The 16,682-nt window shown below is 43.2% G+C and overlaps 1 protein-coding gene across 1 annotated transcript in view; it reads left to right on the forward strand.

Moving 5' to 3' along the window:
* Positions 1–15,884, forward strand: part of LOC132143288 (zinc finger protein basonuclin-2-like) — a 178,969-nt gene extending 163,085 nt beyond the window's left edge. The window contains exons 3-4 of the mRNA XM_059553407.1: positions 4,378–4,480; positions 15,712–15,884. Coding sequence (XP_059409390.1) covers positions 4,378–4,480; positions 15,712–15,884 — 276 coding nt within the window. The remainder of the gene's footprint in view (positions 1–4,377; positions 4,481–15,711) is intronic.
* Positions 15,885–16,682: the final 798 nt, after the last annotated feature.

Consider the following 16,682-nt stretch of genomic DNA (forward strand, 5'->3'; position numbering starts at 1 on the left):
TTTCAATGCATTAGTAGCTTGCTTTAGCACTTAGCTAAGTGTTGCTAGCATGTTTTAGTATGCTTGTAGAAGGTTGCCAGCCTATTTAACACTTCTTGATAATTTTTATTATTTTGCAAGGAGTCCATAACAGTTTTAAAATTGCCACTTCCTGTTGCCAACAGGTGGCACTATCATCGAATACGGGCATGTTGATGTGTTCAGGACAGGACTCTTATCAATCTTGTTCAATTTGGGGCATATTGGACACTGTATGCCTGAATTATACTAACTTCCTAATTAACTGCAGTAATATGATGCTTTAGCATTTAGCTAAGTGTTGCTAACATGTTTCAGTATGTTTCTAGCATGCTGCCAGTGTATTTATCACATGCTGGCACTTTTTAATATGTTGCTAGGACTCCATAACATTGTTACACATGCTAGGAGTCCATAACAGTGTTACACATGACACTTCCTGTTGCCAGTAGATGGTGCTATGACTATAACGGAGTACGGGCATGTTGATGTGTTCAGTACAGGACTCTTGTCAAATGTCCTGAGTTTGGGGCAGATCGGACATTGCTAGCCTGAGTTAAAGCAACTTCCTTATTCAATGCATTAGTTGCATGCTTTGACACTTAGCTAAATGTTGCTAGCATGTTTTATTATGTTTCTAGCATGTTGCCAGCCTATTTAACACTATTTGACACTTTTTAATTTGTTCCTAGGAGTCCATAACAGTGTTAACCTTGTCACTTCCTGTTACCAGCAGGTGGCGCTATGACTATAACTGAATTTGGTCATGGGTGTTTGTTCAGAACAGAACACCTATCACACGTGTGAAGTTTGGGGAAGATCGGACATTGCTTGCCTGAGTTACAGCAACTTCCGTTTTCACTACATTAGTAGCGTGCTTTAGCACTTAGCTATGTGTTGCTAGCATGTATTAGTAAGTATCTAGTATGTTGCCAGCCTATTAAACACTTGTTGATGCTTTTTAATATTTTCCTAGGAGTCCATAACTGTGTTAACCATGTCACTTCATGTTACCAGCAGGTGACACTATGACTATAACTGAATTTGGTCATGGGTGTTCGTTCAGAACAGAACACCTATCACACGTGTGAAGTTTGGGGAAGATCGGATATTGCTTGCCTGAGTTACAGCAACTTCCTTTTTCACTGCTTTAGTAGAATGCTTTAACACTTAGCTAAGGGTTGCTAGCATGTTTTATTATGTTTCTAGCATGTTGCCAGCCTATTTAACACTTTTTGACACTTTTTAATTTGTTCCTAGGAGTCCATAACAGTGTTAACCTTGTCACTTCCTGTTACCAGCAGGTGGCGCTATGACTATAACTGAATTTGGTCATGGGTGTTCGTTCAGAACAGAACACCTATCACACGTGTGAAGTTTGGGGAAGATCGTATATTTCTTGCCTGAGTTACAGCAACTTCCTTTTTCACTGCCTTAGTAGAATGCTTTAACACTTAGCTAAGGGTTGCTAGCATGTTTTATTATGTTTCTAGCATGTTGCCAGCCTATTTAACACTTTTTGACACTTTTTAATTTGTTCCTAGGAGTCCATAACAGTGTTAACCTTGTCACTTCCTGTTACCAGCAGGTGGCGCTATGACTATAACTGAATTTGGTCATGGGTGTTTGTTCAGAACAGAACACCTATCACACGTGTGAAGTTTGGGGAAGATCGGACATTGCTTGCCTGAGTTACAGCAACTTCCGTTTTCACTACATTAGTAGCGTGCTTTAGCACTTAGCTATGTGTTGCTAGCATGTATTAGTAAGTATCTAGTATGTTGCCAGCCTATTTAACACTTGTTGATGCTTTTTAATATTTTCCTAGGAGTCCATAACTGTGTTAACCATGTCACTTCATGTTACCAGCAGGTGGCACTATGACTATAACTGAATTTGGTCATGGGTGTTCGTTCAGAACAGAACACCTATCACACGTGTGAAGTTTGGGGAAGATCGGATATTGCTTGCCTGAGTTACAGCAACTTCCTTTTTCACTGCCTTAGTAGAATGCTTTAACACTTAGCTAAGTGTTGCTAGCATGTTTTATTATGTTTCTAGCATGTTGCCAGCCTATTTAACACTTTTTGACACTTTTTAATTTGTTCCTAGGAGTCCATAACAGTGTTAACCTTGTCACTTCCTGTTACCAGCAGGTGGCGCTATGACTATAACTGAATTTGTTCATGGGTGTTTGATCAGAACAGAACACCTATCACACGTGTGAAGTTTGGGGAAGATCGAACATTGCTTGCCTGAGTTACAGCAACTTCCGTTTTCACTACATTAGTAGCGTGCTTTAGCACTTAGCTATGTGTTGCTAGCATGTATTAGTATGTATCTAGTATGTTGCCAGCCTATTTAACACTTGTTGATGCTTTTTAATATTTTCCTAGGAGTCCATAACTGTGTTAACCATGTCACTTCCTGTTACCAGCAGGTGGCGCTATGACTATAACTGAATTTGGTCATGGGTGTTTGTTCAGGACAGAACACCTATCACATGTGTGAAGTTTGGGGAAGATCGGACATTGCATGCCTGAGTTACAGCAACTTCCTGTTTCACGGCGAAACATCAAACTTTGTCAGGCCGCCAGGGACACACCCCTTGACGAAAACTCAAAAGCTTCGCAATTTAACGTCACAAAGGTCTTATGATGACCCTCACCAAATTTTAAGATAATCCGATTAAAACTGTAGGAGGAGTTCGTCAAAGTACGAGGCATGGAAACGGCAAAAACTGCACAAAAATCATACAGGAAATTCAAAATAACTTACTTCCTGTTGGGTTTTGGATTTTGTACCAAGAGACTTTTTTGTAGGTAATGGTGTGTTACATGTGTGTACCGATTTTCAAACGGAGCAATTCCAATAGGGTCCTCGCACTGCAGTGCTCGGGCCCTAATAATAAACGGAGCAGATACAATAGGGTCCTCACACCATCGGTGCTCGGGCCCTGATAATAATAATAATAATAATAAACAGAGCAATTCCAAGAGGGTCCTCTCACCATCGGTGCTCGGGCCCTAATAATAATAATAATAATAATAATAATAATAATAATAAACGGAGCAATTCCAAGAGGGTTCTCAGGAGCACCATCGGTGCTCGGGCCCTAATAATAAACTAAGCAGATACAAGAGGGTCCTCGCACCTTGGTGCTCGGGCCCTAATAAAAAACGGTGCAGATACAATAGGGTCCTCACACCTTCGGTGCTGGGGCCCTAATAATATTAAACGGAGCAGAAATAAGAGGGTCCTCGCACCATCGGTGCTCGGGCCCTAATAATAAACGGACCAATTGCAAGAGGGTCCTCGCACCATCAGTGCTCGGGCCCTAAATATGTGAAAAGTACTATATTAGGGAGTCAAAATTAATCAATCAATCAATCCCTCTGAAACTGCTTAACTAAGAAGAGAGCAACGTGTTGATTAAAAAAAATGGAATCGGACAGCCATCAGGGGGTTAAAGCTAGTTATTGGACTTTACCCCTCAACAAACGTGCGGTTGCACACCTGATCTGTAACATGAACTATACTTATTTAGGGCATGAATAATCACACAAAAATGCAGTTATGCAGTGTTGCAAAAAGATAACATTTCGGAAGACAAAAAGTTTTTATTTTTATTTTATTCAATTTCTGAGAGACCTTGAAAGCAGAGGTATGAGAGAACATAAACAGCGCAGCCTCCCCACCTTTCCTCTCTGCCTGCTGGAGTCTTTTCAGTGGCAGTGATTAAGGATATGTCTTATCACACAGTGCCATTGTGTTGTCCTCCCAAGCTGGCTGTCTCTTAGGGACACTTAACCCCTTATCGCCAAAAGCTTTTGGGGTCAGCTCCGATTCAGTCTCCACATCGAGTAATGGCGGCTTTTGTCAAAACAAAGGAATTTCCTAATGGGGCAAAAGTAGGCCAGGTTTCAGGTGAGAGGAAGGAAGAGCTCATCTAAATGCCCCTACATGAATATGGCACAAGGCATAGAGTGGATGACTTGTTAGCACAATGTCAATCAGCTTTACAGTGAGACATAAGCATGACGGCATTAGTTTGTGACACAATTCACGTTAATTAATAATGGCACATTTCAGTGAAATCTTTTTGGGGGGATATTTATTGAAAAGAATGCTTCATCAAAGAATCTTCAACAAAAAGATTGCAAAGTTTAACAAATTAAATTTGAATTTGGTACCTTTGCCATACACAATTAATAACAATAGAAAGGACAAAGACTACATATACATATAAAAACTGGTATTTGCAGCTATTGTTATCATTTAATGCAGAAGTTTTAATGCAGAGTTTAATGCTGAGTTTATGAATCTTTCAATGATTATTATTTGCTTGTTAATTTACAGGCCATCCGCTGTACTCTGGTAAACTGCACATGTGAGTGTTTCCAGCCTGGAAAAATCCACCTCCGGACATGTGACCAGTGCAAGCATGGATGGGTCGCGCATGGTGAGTATCTTTCGGTGTATTTGTGTAAAACCAGCATGGTTTATTGCTCTATTGCTCATTATATAGGTATTTGTATGCAACATTTACAAGTGTGTATCTTTGAATAGATGCACTACAATATGGATGTACAGCATTTAAAACATCAACATTATTACATTATATTGTAAATGCATTCATATAGTTACTATTGTACCATTTTATAGATATACTTTTATTAAATATTATATTAAAATATTTCTAAACTCTATCCTCAAACCTGAATATTTTTAACAATAATAAAAAAAAAATCATGGACATGTCATTGGTTTTCTTAAGTCACATGCTTTCCTTTGTTCAGTTTTCTCGCCACTTTAGTTGTCATGGTAATTAATTTAATCTACTCAGGTGTTCATTGTTATTGCCCTTATTTGTCTTGTATTTAGGTTTCTGCTGTTTGACCTTTTATTTGTCTGGTATTGTCCGTGTAATACACAGCTGTCTTGCAGTTTGGCATTCTGTGGATTTATTTAGTAAACCTCATTTTATTTTCATCATCACCTTCATCTCTGGCCTAATTGTGACAAGTGACTTTTATAACCATTTTATGGTGCTTTGTGGTGTATTTGATGGTGTACTTGATGACTTCAAGAGAACCTACCCGCCGATTGAAATCATTGATAAGGGAGTGGTCAAATATGTCTCTAGCAGGAACAAGTTCAACCGAATAAGCTGGTTCCCTGTCTACGAGATGCGGTGGGGGGGGGTTGATGGAGGGGGGGACCAGCGGGCTAAAAAACGGGCTTTAATTTGGATACATGAAACACTGGATGAATTCTCCTGTAGGCCGGAGGGAGTTTGAGGCAGACTGCCACCGGTCTAATAATCTTGGTGACAATAAATTTGGGCGCAAGCTTATTACTGACGGATCAGAGAAGAATATTCTTTGATGAAAGCCACACATTTTGACCTACGACGTAGATGGGAGGTTTCGACTGGTGTCGATCGGCCTGAACCTTGGTGCGCGCCCCCACCCGGAGCAGGGTGAATCTGGCCCTGGTCCAGGTGCGTTGGCACCTCTGGATAAATGCGTGGGCAGAGGGAACCACGACTTTGGATTCCAATTCTGGAAAAAATGGTGGCTGGTACCCTAAACTACACTGAAAAGGTGGTAGGCCCGTAGCTGAAACTGGTAATGAGTTATGTGCGTACTCAACCCAGTGAACTCTCTGTCATGTACTCTTGGAGCTGCTGGCTCCAAGAGGAGGGGTTCTGAGAAACCAAACATCGCAACACTCATTCTAGATCTTGGTTGGGCCTCTCCATCTGACCATTACTCTGAGGATGAAATCCAGAAGAAAGACAAACAGTCGCCCCCAGTAACTTACAAAATTCTCTCCAAAATTTGGAAACAAACTGAGGCCCCCTGTCAGAGACCATGTCCATCGGGAGACCATGTAAGCAAAAACGTGATCTATGACAGCAACAGCTGTTTCTCTGGCAGAAGGTAATTTAGGCAGAGGAATGAAATGAGTTGCCTTCGAGAACCGGTCCACCACGGTCAACACCACCATGTTTCCCTGTAAGGGAAGGGAGACCCGAAACGAAATCTAGTGAAATGTGGGACCAGGGTCTCGAAGGAACTAACAGCGGCTAAAGGAGTCCAGCACGGGGTCGATTGGCAGACTTCGAAACAGCACAGACAGTGCAAGCCAAAACAAAAATACGAATGTCACAAGCCATGGCTGGCCACCAAAACCGCTGTTTAACGAGAAACATGGTATGATTAACCCCAGGATGGCAAACTACCTTGGAATAATGACCCCATCGGATAACTTCGGACCTTAAAGCCTCTGGCACAAACAACTTACCCGGTGGACATCCTGGCGGGGGCGTTACACCTTGCGAGGCTATGCGAACCATCTCAACTCAATCTCCCACGTGACTGCAGAAATAAAGACTTTCTGCGGTACAATGGGGATCCGAAACATCAAAAATACGGGATAACGCATCCGGTTTGATGTTCTTAGAACCTGGACGATAAGAAATAGAAAAATCAAAACAACCGAAAATAAGAGCCCACCGAGCCTGCCTAGAGTTTAATCTTTTAGCGGACTTGATGTATTCAAGATTCTTTTGATCGGTCTAAACAATAAAAGGAACCCACGAACCTTTCAACGAATGATGCCACTCTTCCAAAGCGAGCTTGACTGCCAACAGCTCTCTGTTACCAATGTCATTATTACGCTCGACGGGGGACAAACAGTGAGAAAAATACTCGCAAGGATGCACCTTACCGTCCGTGAGGAAACGCTGGGATAGCCAACCCCCACCTCTGACGCGTCAACCTCCACCTCGAACTGCCGGGAAGGATCAGGGGCAATAAGGATGGGAGCTGAAACGAAACTTTTCAGCTTTTCAGTTTGGTAAATGCAGCTTCCACTGCACTAGACCACCTGAAGGCAGTCTTGATGGAGGCTAAGGAAATCAAAGGTGCGGCTAGCTGGCTGAAATTGCAAATAAACCACCGGTAGAAATTGGCAAAGCCCAGAAACCTCTGCAGGCCCTTACGAGACTCTGGGGATGGCCAATTTACCACAGCCTGAATCTTGACAGTATCCATGCGCGGGGATACTGTCACCGCGGGGGAATACCGCGGGGGCGTTACAAAGGCCAAAAGGAAGAACAAGATATTCAAAGTGCCCCATGGGGGTATTAAAAGGGGGTATTCCATTCATCCCCCTCTCTTATGTGAACCAAATGATAAGCGTTACGGAGATTCAATTTCATGAAAAATGACGCCCCCTGCAGACGCTCGAAAGCCGACAACATCAACGGCAAAGGATAAGTATTCTTCACCGTGATGTCATTCAACCCTCTATAGTCAATACAGGGACGAAAAGAGCCGTCTTTCTTTTTCATGAAAAAATATTAAATATAAAGAGGGGCGGATGATCTTGGCTGCAAGAGATTCAGAAATATATTTCTCCATGACCTCCCTTGGATTGGAAAGCAAATATAATTTGCCTTTAGGCGGAGACGTACCTGACAATAACTCTATAGCACAGTCATAGGGACTATGCGGAAGTAGAGAAGCAGCCCGAGACTTACTGAACACTCTCTTCAGGTCGAGGTACTCACGTGGCACGTTAGACGTGAGTAAAACACAGAACAAGACACAGGAGAACATGCAGACAACAGACATGATGCATGAAAATATTCACTCCAGGACAAGACAGAATTTTTTCCCCCAGTTTATGTGGGGATTATGGAGCACCAGCCAGGGATGCCCCAAAACCACAGGGGCAGCAGGAGTGTCAGTGAGCAGAAAGTCAGTGTTCTCAGTGTGTTGTCCAGAGATGATGAGTTCAACGGAGACTGTGGAATGTGTGACGGAGGGTAACGGCTGACCATTAAGTGCCACCACAGAGATGAGCTGAGACAGTTCCACCATGGGTATCTTAAGTCTTTTAGCCACATTAATGTCTAGAAAATTACCCTCTGCCCCCAAATCCACCAAAGCCTCGCAATCAAAAGTTACTGAATGAAGTGTCAGCCTTACCGGTAGCAAAGTGACAGAAAGAGAAGATTTATTAAAAGTTGCTCCACCCTTCAGTAACCTCTTACCTACTGGTGGGCACCGTCTTTTACTGGACATTGCAGAACGATGTGACTGGCGGCTCCACAGTACAAGCATAAACCTTTCTCTTTGCGTCTCTGCTTCTCCTGTTGTGAAAGGCGAGACTTGCCCATCTGCATGGGTTCGGGATCAGGGAAAGAGAACTCCCTCTCCTCAGTGATTGATGACAGGTTGCTATGATGAATGACGTCAGGGATTCTCCGTAGTGTCTTCTGTTGGACACGCCTCCTTACTCTGGCATCCAGACAAATAGCCAGCTCAATGAGTTTATCCGCAGGTAAATCCGAGGAAAATAAATCTCATCCTTGATGGTGTCCGAAAGTCAATGTAGAAACAGGTCCAACTGTGCCTCAGAATTCCAGCCGCACTCCGCGGCTAAAGTACGAAATTCGATAGAATAATCGGCTATGATCCCCTTGTCGCAGCTCCGCAAGAAGTCTAGCTGCCTCTCTGCCATATGCAGCGAGATCAAATACCTTCTTCAGCTCCTCCGAAAACGCTTGGAAGGAGGCACAGCACAGAAGTCTCTGTTCCCACACGGTGGTTCCCCAGCGAGCCACTCGTCTTGAGCAGAGTTATAATGAATGCTATCTTAGACTCCTCGGTGGGAAACGATGACGGTTGAAGAGAAATATAGAGCAGATGGTGCTCATTAACGCAGCTGCTGCTAGTTAACAGATGCGCACAATCAGAGATGCAAGATGAGCGCACTGACCCATGAACCGTGACAGTTATTATAAAACTATCACTCGGCAACTGTGAAGTGGAGCTGGACAATATCCCACCAGTCCTCATTTTGGATTCTTGTCCACAGGCAACTCGTTTTGGGCATGGGGAGGTGCATTTTTATGGCGTGATAAATATGAGCAGCATGTTACAGCAGTTATATGTATATTTATCCATAAATGGATACTTATTAATTCTGCTGGGGTTTTTTTAGTAAAGAAAATGTGTAGAAGAGTGGTTATTATGTGCAAACAGTTAGGAACTGTATTTCCTTTTCAGTCGGTCACGTTCTATGTTATGTCAGAAAGAGACTGACGAATGGGATCTCACCCGAAAGCCCAATCACCTTCGAGTGGTTACAAAACGAGCCAATGGTACCCTGAGTACCTTGGTCTGCGGAATTTGCATTGCGAGCTCCGCCCCGCAAAGCGGGTATATAAGAAGCAGCACGAGCAACTCGCATTCAAGCTTTCGCTTCGGAGTCGAGCACATCGCTTGCTGCTTTTACCAGAGTGTTTACAAGCGAGTCAGTGCTGGTGTGATGGCTCGATTCAGCGGTTCATCTGGGTTTTCCACAGTCAGCTCCTGTGTTCCCCTGAGTGTTTCAGCGCCACTGAAAGAGCTTTTTCTCTCACAAAAGAGTAACGGGTTGAATTTGCGTCTTTTTCAAGATGTCATTTCGCCCGTGTGTTTCTGGGTGTGGTCAATATATCTCTCCTCATGCCGGCCACGATCGCTATGTCACATGTCTGAGCGTCAGTACACTGACACTGCGTTCGTGGATGACTCATGTTCTCATTGCGGGGACATGACCATCTCTGCATTAAGATCGAGACTTGATTACCTTAAAGTTACAGAGTGTCCTCTAACACACCCCGTTCTAGCTCCTCTTCTCGTGAGAGGGCTACTTCGGCTGGTGACCCAGCTGGCAAAGGGAGCGATAGAGCTGGTCCTTCCAGCCGACATGAAGTCCTTTTACAGCCCCTGTTTCATAGTATTTAAGAAAACAGGTGGGTTACGGCCAATATCTGGTGCTCAGACACCTCGCCCGGCTGGGCCTTCAGGTCGACTGGGAAAAGAGCAAACACTCCCCTGTGCAGAGGATCTCTTTTCTCTGTATGGAAATAGACTCGGTCGCCATGCTCGCGCAGCTTACGAATGAGCATGCATAGTCACTGCTGAATTGCCTGAGACAATTCGAGGGCAAGAGAGCGGTTCCACTGAAACTTTTTCAGAGGCTCCTGGGGCATATGGCATCTGCTGCGGCAGTAATACAGCTCGGGTTACTCCATATGAGACTGCTTCAGCACTGACTTCACGGCCGAGTCCCAAGATGGGCATGGCAACTGGGCACGCTCCGAGTGACCATCAATCCGGCATGCCTCTGAACCTTCACCCCGTTGTTGGAGCCCTCGTTTCTACGGGCTGGTGTTCCCCTAGAACCTGTGTCCAGACATGTTGTAGTGTCAACAGTTGCCTCTGCCACGGACTGGGGTGCCATGTGCAACGGGTATGCTGCGTCGGGCTCCTGGACAGGACCCTGACTTCAGTGACACGTCAATTTGCTCGAGTTGCTTGCAGTACAGCTGGCTCTGCACTGCTTCAGGGGCCTACTGAAGGACAAGCACATTCGCTCCTGCCGCATGTCGCAACTCGCTCGCCATCTCCTCTTGTGAGGTGAGAAGCATCTGAGGTCGCTTTTTGCCATTCACATCCTGGGCAGGCTCAATCCTGCAGCCGACGAGCTCTCACGGCAGCAGTCTCGCCCTGGGAAATGGAGACTCCACCCCCAGTCGGTTCAGCTTTGGGAACGCTTTGGAGACACTCAGGTAGACCTATTTGCCTCTACAGAAAATTCCCACTGCCAGTTGTTTTACTCCCTGACCGAGGGTACCCTTGGCACGGACACTCTGGCACACAGCTGGCCGCTGGGCCTGCGCAAGTATGCTTTTCCCCCAGTGAGCCTTCTTGCACAGATATTGTGCAAGAACAGGGAGGATGAGGAGCAGGTCCTCGTGGTTGCTCCTTTTTGGCCCAGCCGGACCTGGTTCCTCGAACTTGTACTCCTCGGGACAGCCCCTCCCTGGCCAATTCCTCTGAGGAAAGACCTTCTTTCTCAGAGACGGGGCACCCTCTGGCACCCAAGTCTTTGGAACCTACATGTGTGGGTTCTGGATGGGTCACGGAAGGTTTAGGTACCTTGCCACCTCAGGTAGTAGCTACCATCACTTCAGCTGGAGACGTGTTCACCAGACACGCCTATGCTTTGAAGTGGAACCTCTTCGTCACCTGGTGTTCTTCACGGTGTGAGGACCCCTGGAAATGCCCGATCGGGTCAGTACTTTCCTTTTTCAGGAGGGGTTGGAACAAAGGCTGTCTTCTTCCACCCTCAAGGTCTATGTGGCCGCCATTTCGGCTATCCATGACCCTGTTGAAGGTAAGTCTCTTGGGAAGCATGATCTGATCATCAGGTTCCTGAGAGGAGCAAGGAGGCACAATCCACCTCGCTCTCAGCAAGTTCCCTCTTGGGACCTCGCAGTGGTCTTATCGGCTCTGCAGAGAGCTCCCTTCTAACCTTTGCTCTCAGTAGAGCTAAAGTTTATATCTTTGTAAACTTCACTCCTGACAGATTTGGCTTCGGTTGAAGAGGGACGGGGACCTGCAGGCATTTTCAGTTGGCGAAGTGTGCCTGGAATTCGGGCCGGCCAACTCTCATGTTATCTTGAGACCCCGGCCTGGTTACGAGCCCAATGTTCCCACGACTCCATTTAGGGATCAGGTGGTGAGCTTGCAAGCACTGCCCTTGGAGGAGGCAGACCCAGCCTTGGCGCTGCTCTGTCCAGTACGTGCACTCCGCACCTATGTAGACAGAACTCAGCGCCTTAGGACCTCAGACCAGCTCTTTTTCTGTTACGGAGGCCAGCAGAAGGGATAGGCTGTCTCCAAGCAGAGGTTATCCCACTGGATAGTGGATGCTATTGTCCTGGCTTATCAGGCTCAAGACCTACAATGCCCCCCAGGGGTGAGAGCTCACTCAACTAGGAGTGTACCTTCTTCCTGGGCGTGGCGCATGGCGCCTCACTAACAGACATCTAACACATTTGTGAGATTTTATAATCTCCGTGTAGAGCCCGTTTCCTCCCGTCTATTTGCCCCTTCAGGCCAGTAAGGACCTGCTCTGTGTCAATCCGCTCGCTGCGCTATTCCACTCCACGGACTGGATACGTGCGCTATTCCCCTCAGGTGAGTTCCTCAGTTCAGAACCCTGGGTTCCTCCAGCACTGTTGATGTCCAGCACTTGTGTACATGCCCTTTGGTCAGCCCTGTGTGGCACTAGGTGCCTCCATGTGTTGTGATTCCCCTTTATGAGCAATCCCACATGTGTATGTCCACAGTAAATCTCTTCGTAGCATGTGTCTTTCCCTTGGCAAGCTCCTTGCCAGCTCTGTCGTTGAAACTTCCACCCTGTGGGATGGGTACCTCAGAGTTCTTGTGTATCACCACCTTGGTTGATACCTGCCTTTGTAGGTCCTCCTACGAACAGGCAGCCTGCTAGCATACGTCCAGCTAAAATATGCTCCCCAATGTTTTCTGTGTTAGCTATAGGCCCTCCCTCGTGTTGGCCTCACGACAGGGTGCTAACACCAACACGGGTCACTGGAAGACAGCCATGTGGTGTTTTGTAAGAGGACCCCATTCGTCAGTCTCTTTCTGATGTAACGTGGAACGTGACCAACTGAAAGGGAACGTCTCGGTTATGTATGTAACCCTCGTTCCCTGAAGGAGGGAACGGAGACGTTACGTCCCCTTGCAACATCACTGTTCCACTGAACGGCCGGGTCACTGGCTCGGCTCCTCAGCGAAGACTTGAATGCGAGTTGCTCGCACTGCTCCTTATATACCCGCTCTGTGGGGCGGAGCTCGTGATGCAAATTCCACAGACCAAGGTACTCAGCATACCATTAGCTCATTTTGTAACCACTCAAAGGTGATTGGGCTCTCAGGCGAGATCCCATTCGTCAGTCTCTTTCTGACGTAATGTCTCCGTTCCCTCCTTCAGGGAACGAGGGTTACATACGTAACCAAGACGATTTGTGCAGTGTGCGCATGTAAAAAAGATTAAAAAAAAATGGTATAATACATTATAAGGGTATTCTTAAGTAATTATAACGAATGCATAATGCATTATAAAAAACTTTATATATTGTAACATCTCATGAATATTCATAATAATAGTTTTAATACATTATAATATTTACTTATTTGTGGTTAAAGCTTTTAAGAGTTTGATGATTTATAACACAATGAACACGTTGCATCCACTTTTACAATTGATTATATTTCTCATAGTTATAATGTATTATAAGCTTCATGTAACTCCTCAACACTGCACACGGTTTCTTGTGTACGGGCGCATTTATTAGCTTTCTCAGATGCGATGAAACCCCGTGAAAACTACAGGACAAAGTAGACAGTGCAATTAGACACTCCAGTTTGGCTTGCTAACACACAATTGTAAAATAAAATTAGCTACCTCGTGGCCGCCTGTCACTTCAGAGGTCTTTAGGCGAATATTGATTCGTGCATTTTCTAGCTGTGTACATTGAACAGTATAATCAGCACAACACAAATTCACAATTACAGTTATTATACATGTACAAAACAAGTACCTTACGCAGCTGGATAGCTAGCCTTTGGGAGCTGCCTTAAACGTGTTTCTCGCTCTGAAAGTCTTGAGCATGTGAGGGCGTGTCTATTGTACCTGTGGCCCGATAGTCTCTCAAGATCTCATTAAATCTCGCAATACTAGTGGTAAAAACCAAAAGACAATAACTGATGTAACTGTATAATAAAACATACTGCATCTTAAGAAAAATAAAGACACATTTTATCAGTGTGAGTAATAATAATAATATTCAACAAAAAATATTCCCTTTTTTTCTGAACAAAAATCAACTTTATGCATGAATCCATTCAATGACACTTACACCTCATATCTTGCCGTTTATCTTATACTACTTTACTTAAAGCAGTCAAAGACCACTTATTAGTAGTAGTAGTAGTAGCATTAATAATAATAATAATACAAATGTTATCTCTCAAACAGCCATAAGATCAGATCAGATGAATGTGTAATTTGACACATTTGTTTTGAACTATTTTATTGTAATATCAGTTTGATTATTTTGATGGTACCCTTTAGACAGCTGTTGATAAGTTACTCTGCAACTACATATCAACTAGCAGTCATTAGAGTATTAGTATGTCTGCTACTTTAAATATATGTTAACCCTTTATTTTGATGGTCAACCAACAGATAAACTGACTATAAGTGTCTTTGCAAGTATGTCAACTTATTCTATCATACTAGATTCTACCATTCTTGAGCATACTAATACTTTAATGAGAGTTAGTTGGCATGTAGTTGCAAAGTCGCTTATAGTCGACTGATTAAGGGGACCATCAAAATAAAATTTAACCATATAAATGTTTTTTCGTTTTTTGTTTTCAGTTGGAGTATTATACTTACATCAATTAATTAACATCAGCTTCACAGGAAACACTCAAATAACACTCAACATCTAACCACTCACAAGCTGTAGTAAGATACTATGCAAATCTTAAATAAACAGTGTCAAGATATGATACAGTCCATTATACTGTAAATGAAGTAGTTTTAATATGGTGTTCATTGTGTGTTATAAATAATCATACTTTTAAACGTATAACTGCAAATATGTAAGTATTATGATGTATTGTAACTGTTATGATTATTCATGATTTGCATGGGTTTAAGATGATCTGTCTTTTTATGTCCTTTTATCTGGTCCCCTTCTTTCTCCTCTGAGCCCAGTGAGGTTGTTGCTTCTCATAAAACTGCCTCTTTAGCCAGTCAATATGCTGACTCGCATATCCATCTTTATTCCCTCACTTTTCTGTGCATGCTTCTGTCTTCATTCGTGTAGCTTTTAATTCACTTATAACGGTCCTTTCACTTATTTCATTATACTGAAAATAAAAAGCATAGAAATATAAAAAAGTAGCTTAAGAGCAGTTGAAAACATCAAATTAAAGGAGATGACAGTCAAAAAAACATAGAGTTAAGTTAGAAAAGAGAGTGGGAGAAACAGACACTTGGTTTCATAAAGAGACAAAAGAAAACACCTGTTGGGTTGGGATGAAAGGAAAAGAGACAGGCCTAAAGGGACCATCACAGGGGCCATTCGCCTAGTCTTAATTTTACTGTGAACTGTCAGCTGCTATCCTTTCTCTCTTCCTCTTTGTCTCACTCTTCTCTGACATAAAGCTTTCATTTTGTCTGTAGTGTTGGCAGCCATTCTGACAAGTAGCTCTCCATTTTTTATTATGTTCATGTCTAGCAGGGTCTATTGTCAGGCAAAGACCTAGTAAGCACAAAAATCAGTCTTGGACTGAGGGTAAAAAAAAAAACAGATGTTGTACAGAGTCAGAGAGAGAGTTCAGAGAAGAAAGAGAAACAGATAATATTGATGCCATTCTCATTTCTTCATAGAAGTGTCATTATCTCAGTGTGCAATTCATTCACACAGAAAATCATTAAAATGAAGATTGACTGTTGACACAGTTCATAGTTCGATAATATGTTTCAAATAAGAGACAATACACCACATTTATCTTGTATGTTTATTATTCATCTGCAACGTGCATGAGTGACTTGTTACTACAAATTAATAATTTAAATGGAGTGATGTTAAAGTACACATTATTAAAGTAGATGCAGTATAATGCAAAGTGTGACCACATATTTAAATATAAGCCCTCTGGTGAAAGGATTCTTAATTAGAAAAGCTTATATAGTATGTGTTTAGCAATAATAATAATTGTGTGGTGTTGTTTTTTGTTATTATAGCTCTAGACAAGCTGAGCACACAGCATCTCTACCACCCGACGCAGGTGGAGATTGTACAGTCCAATGTGGTGTTTGACATTAGCAGTCTGATGCTGTATGGGACTCAGGCAGTACCTGTGAGGTTAAAGATCCTGCTGGACCGTCTGTTCAGCGTTCTCAAACAGGAAGAGTAATAATAATAATAATAAAACAACAACAACAAAAACATATTAATATAATCTTTTATTTTTAATATATAATAAGGTAAGCATGTTGCATATCTAAACATGAATGTTAAAAACTATGCATTAAATAACCCCTGAACAATGGATTTTTAGCTCTATGAATTTAATAAAATAAATAAATAAATAAATAAATACAGAGACAAACAAGATAGAGATCAGAAAACATTCGTGACTGCAGGCAATAGCAGACTATAGAACCACCATGATGCTTTCCCTCCCTCTCACTCATTTAATTGGAATCAGACACATTTCTTAAGCAAAGGTACAGGACTTTTGGGTTCACAACAAAACCAAAGTGTTCCTGTATGAGAACTGAACATGTGCTTGTGGTTAGCCTTGTGAGTCCAACGCCAATAGTGAAGTGATGTGGATGGCTTTGGTTTGGAGACCATGCCCAAGTGGAGCAGCATGCTGAGCTCAAGGTGGTTTTGAGGCCTTGTACGAGGAAATGGCTTCTGTGAGTAAATCTCTCCCTCTCCCACACTTTTTCTCTCATCATTTGACTGGAAAGAACTGTAGAAGGCTGCAGGGTATACTTTTTTTTTGTACAGTTCTACAGTCATTTGTTGTGTGTGCAATGTCTGCTTTTGTTTCTAATTGCTCTCCCCCTGATGGCTTATCGGAAAATCCCCCAGACATTAATATGAAATCGCACCTGATGTAGTCTGAAATCTGAGAATTAAATAATGTCTCTCTGCACAGTCCAGAATTTTTGTGGGTTTGCAGTCAAATAAGGTCACTCAGTTG

The sequence above is a fragment of the Carassius carassius genome, chromosome 7, assembly GCF_963082965.1.
Source record: "Carassius carassius chromosome 7, fCarCar2.1, whole genome shotgun sequence".
Classification (NCBI taxonomy): domain Eukaryota; kingdom Metazoa; phylum Chordata; class Actinopteri; order Cypriniformes; family Cyprinidae; genus Carassius; species Carassius carassius.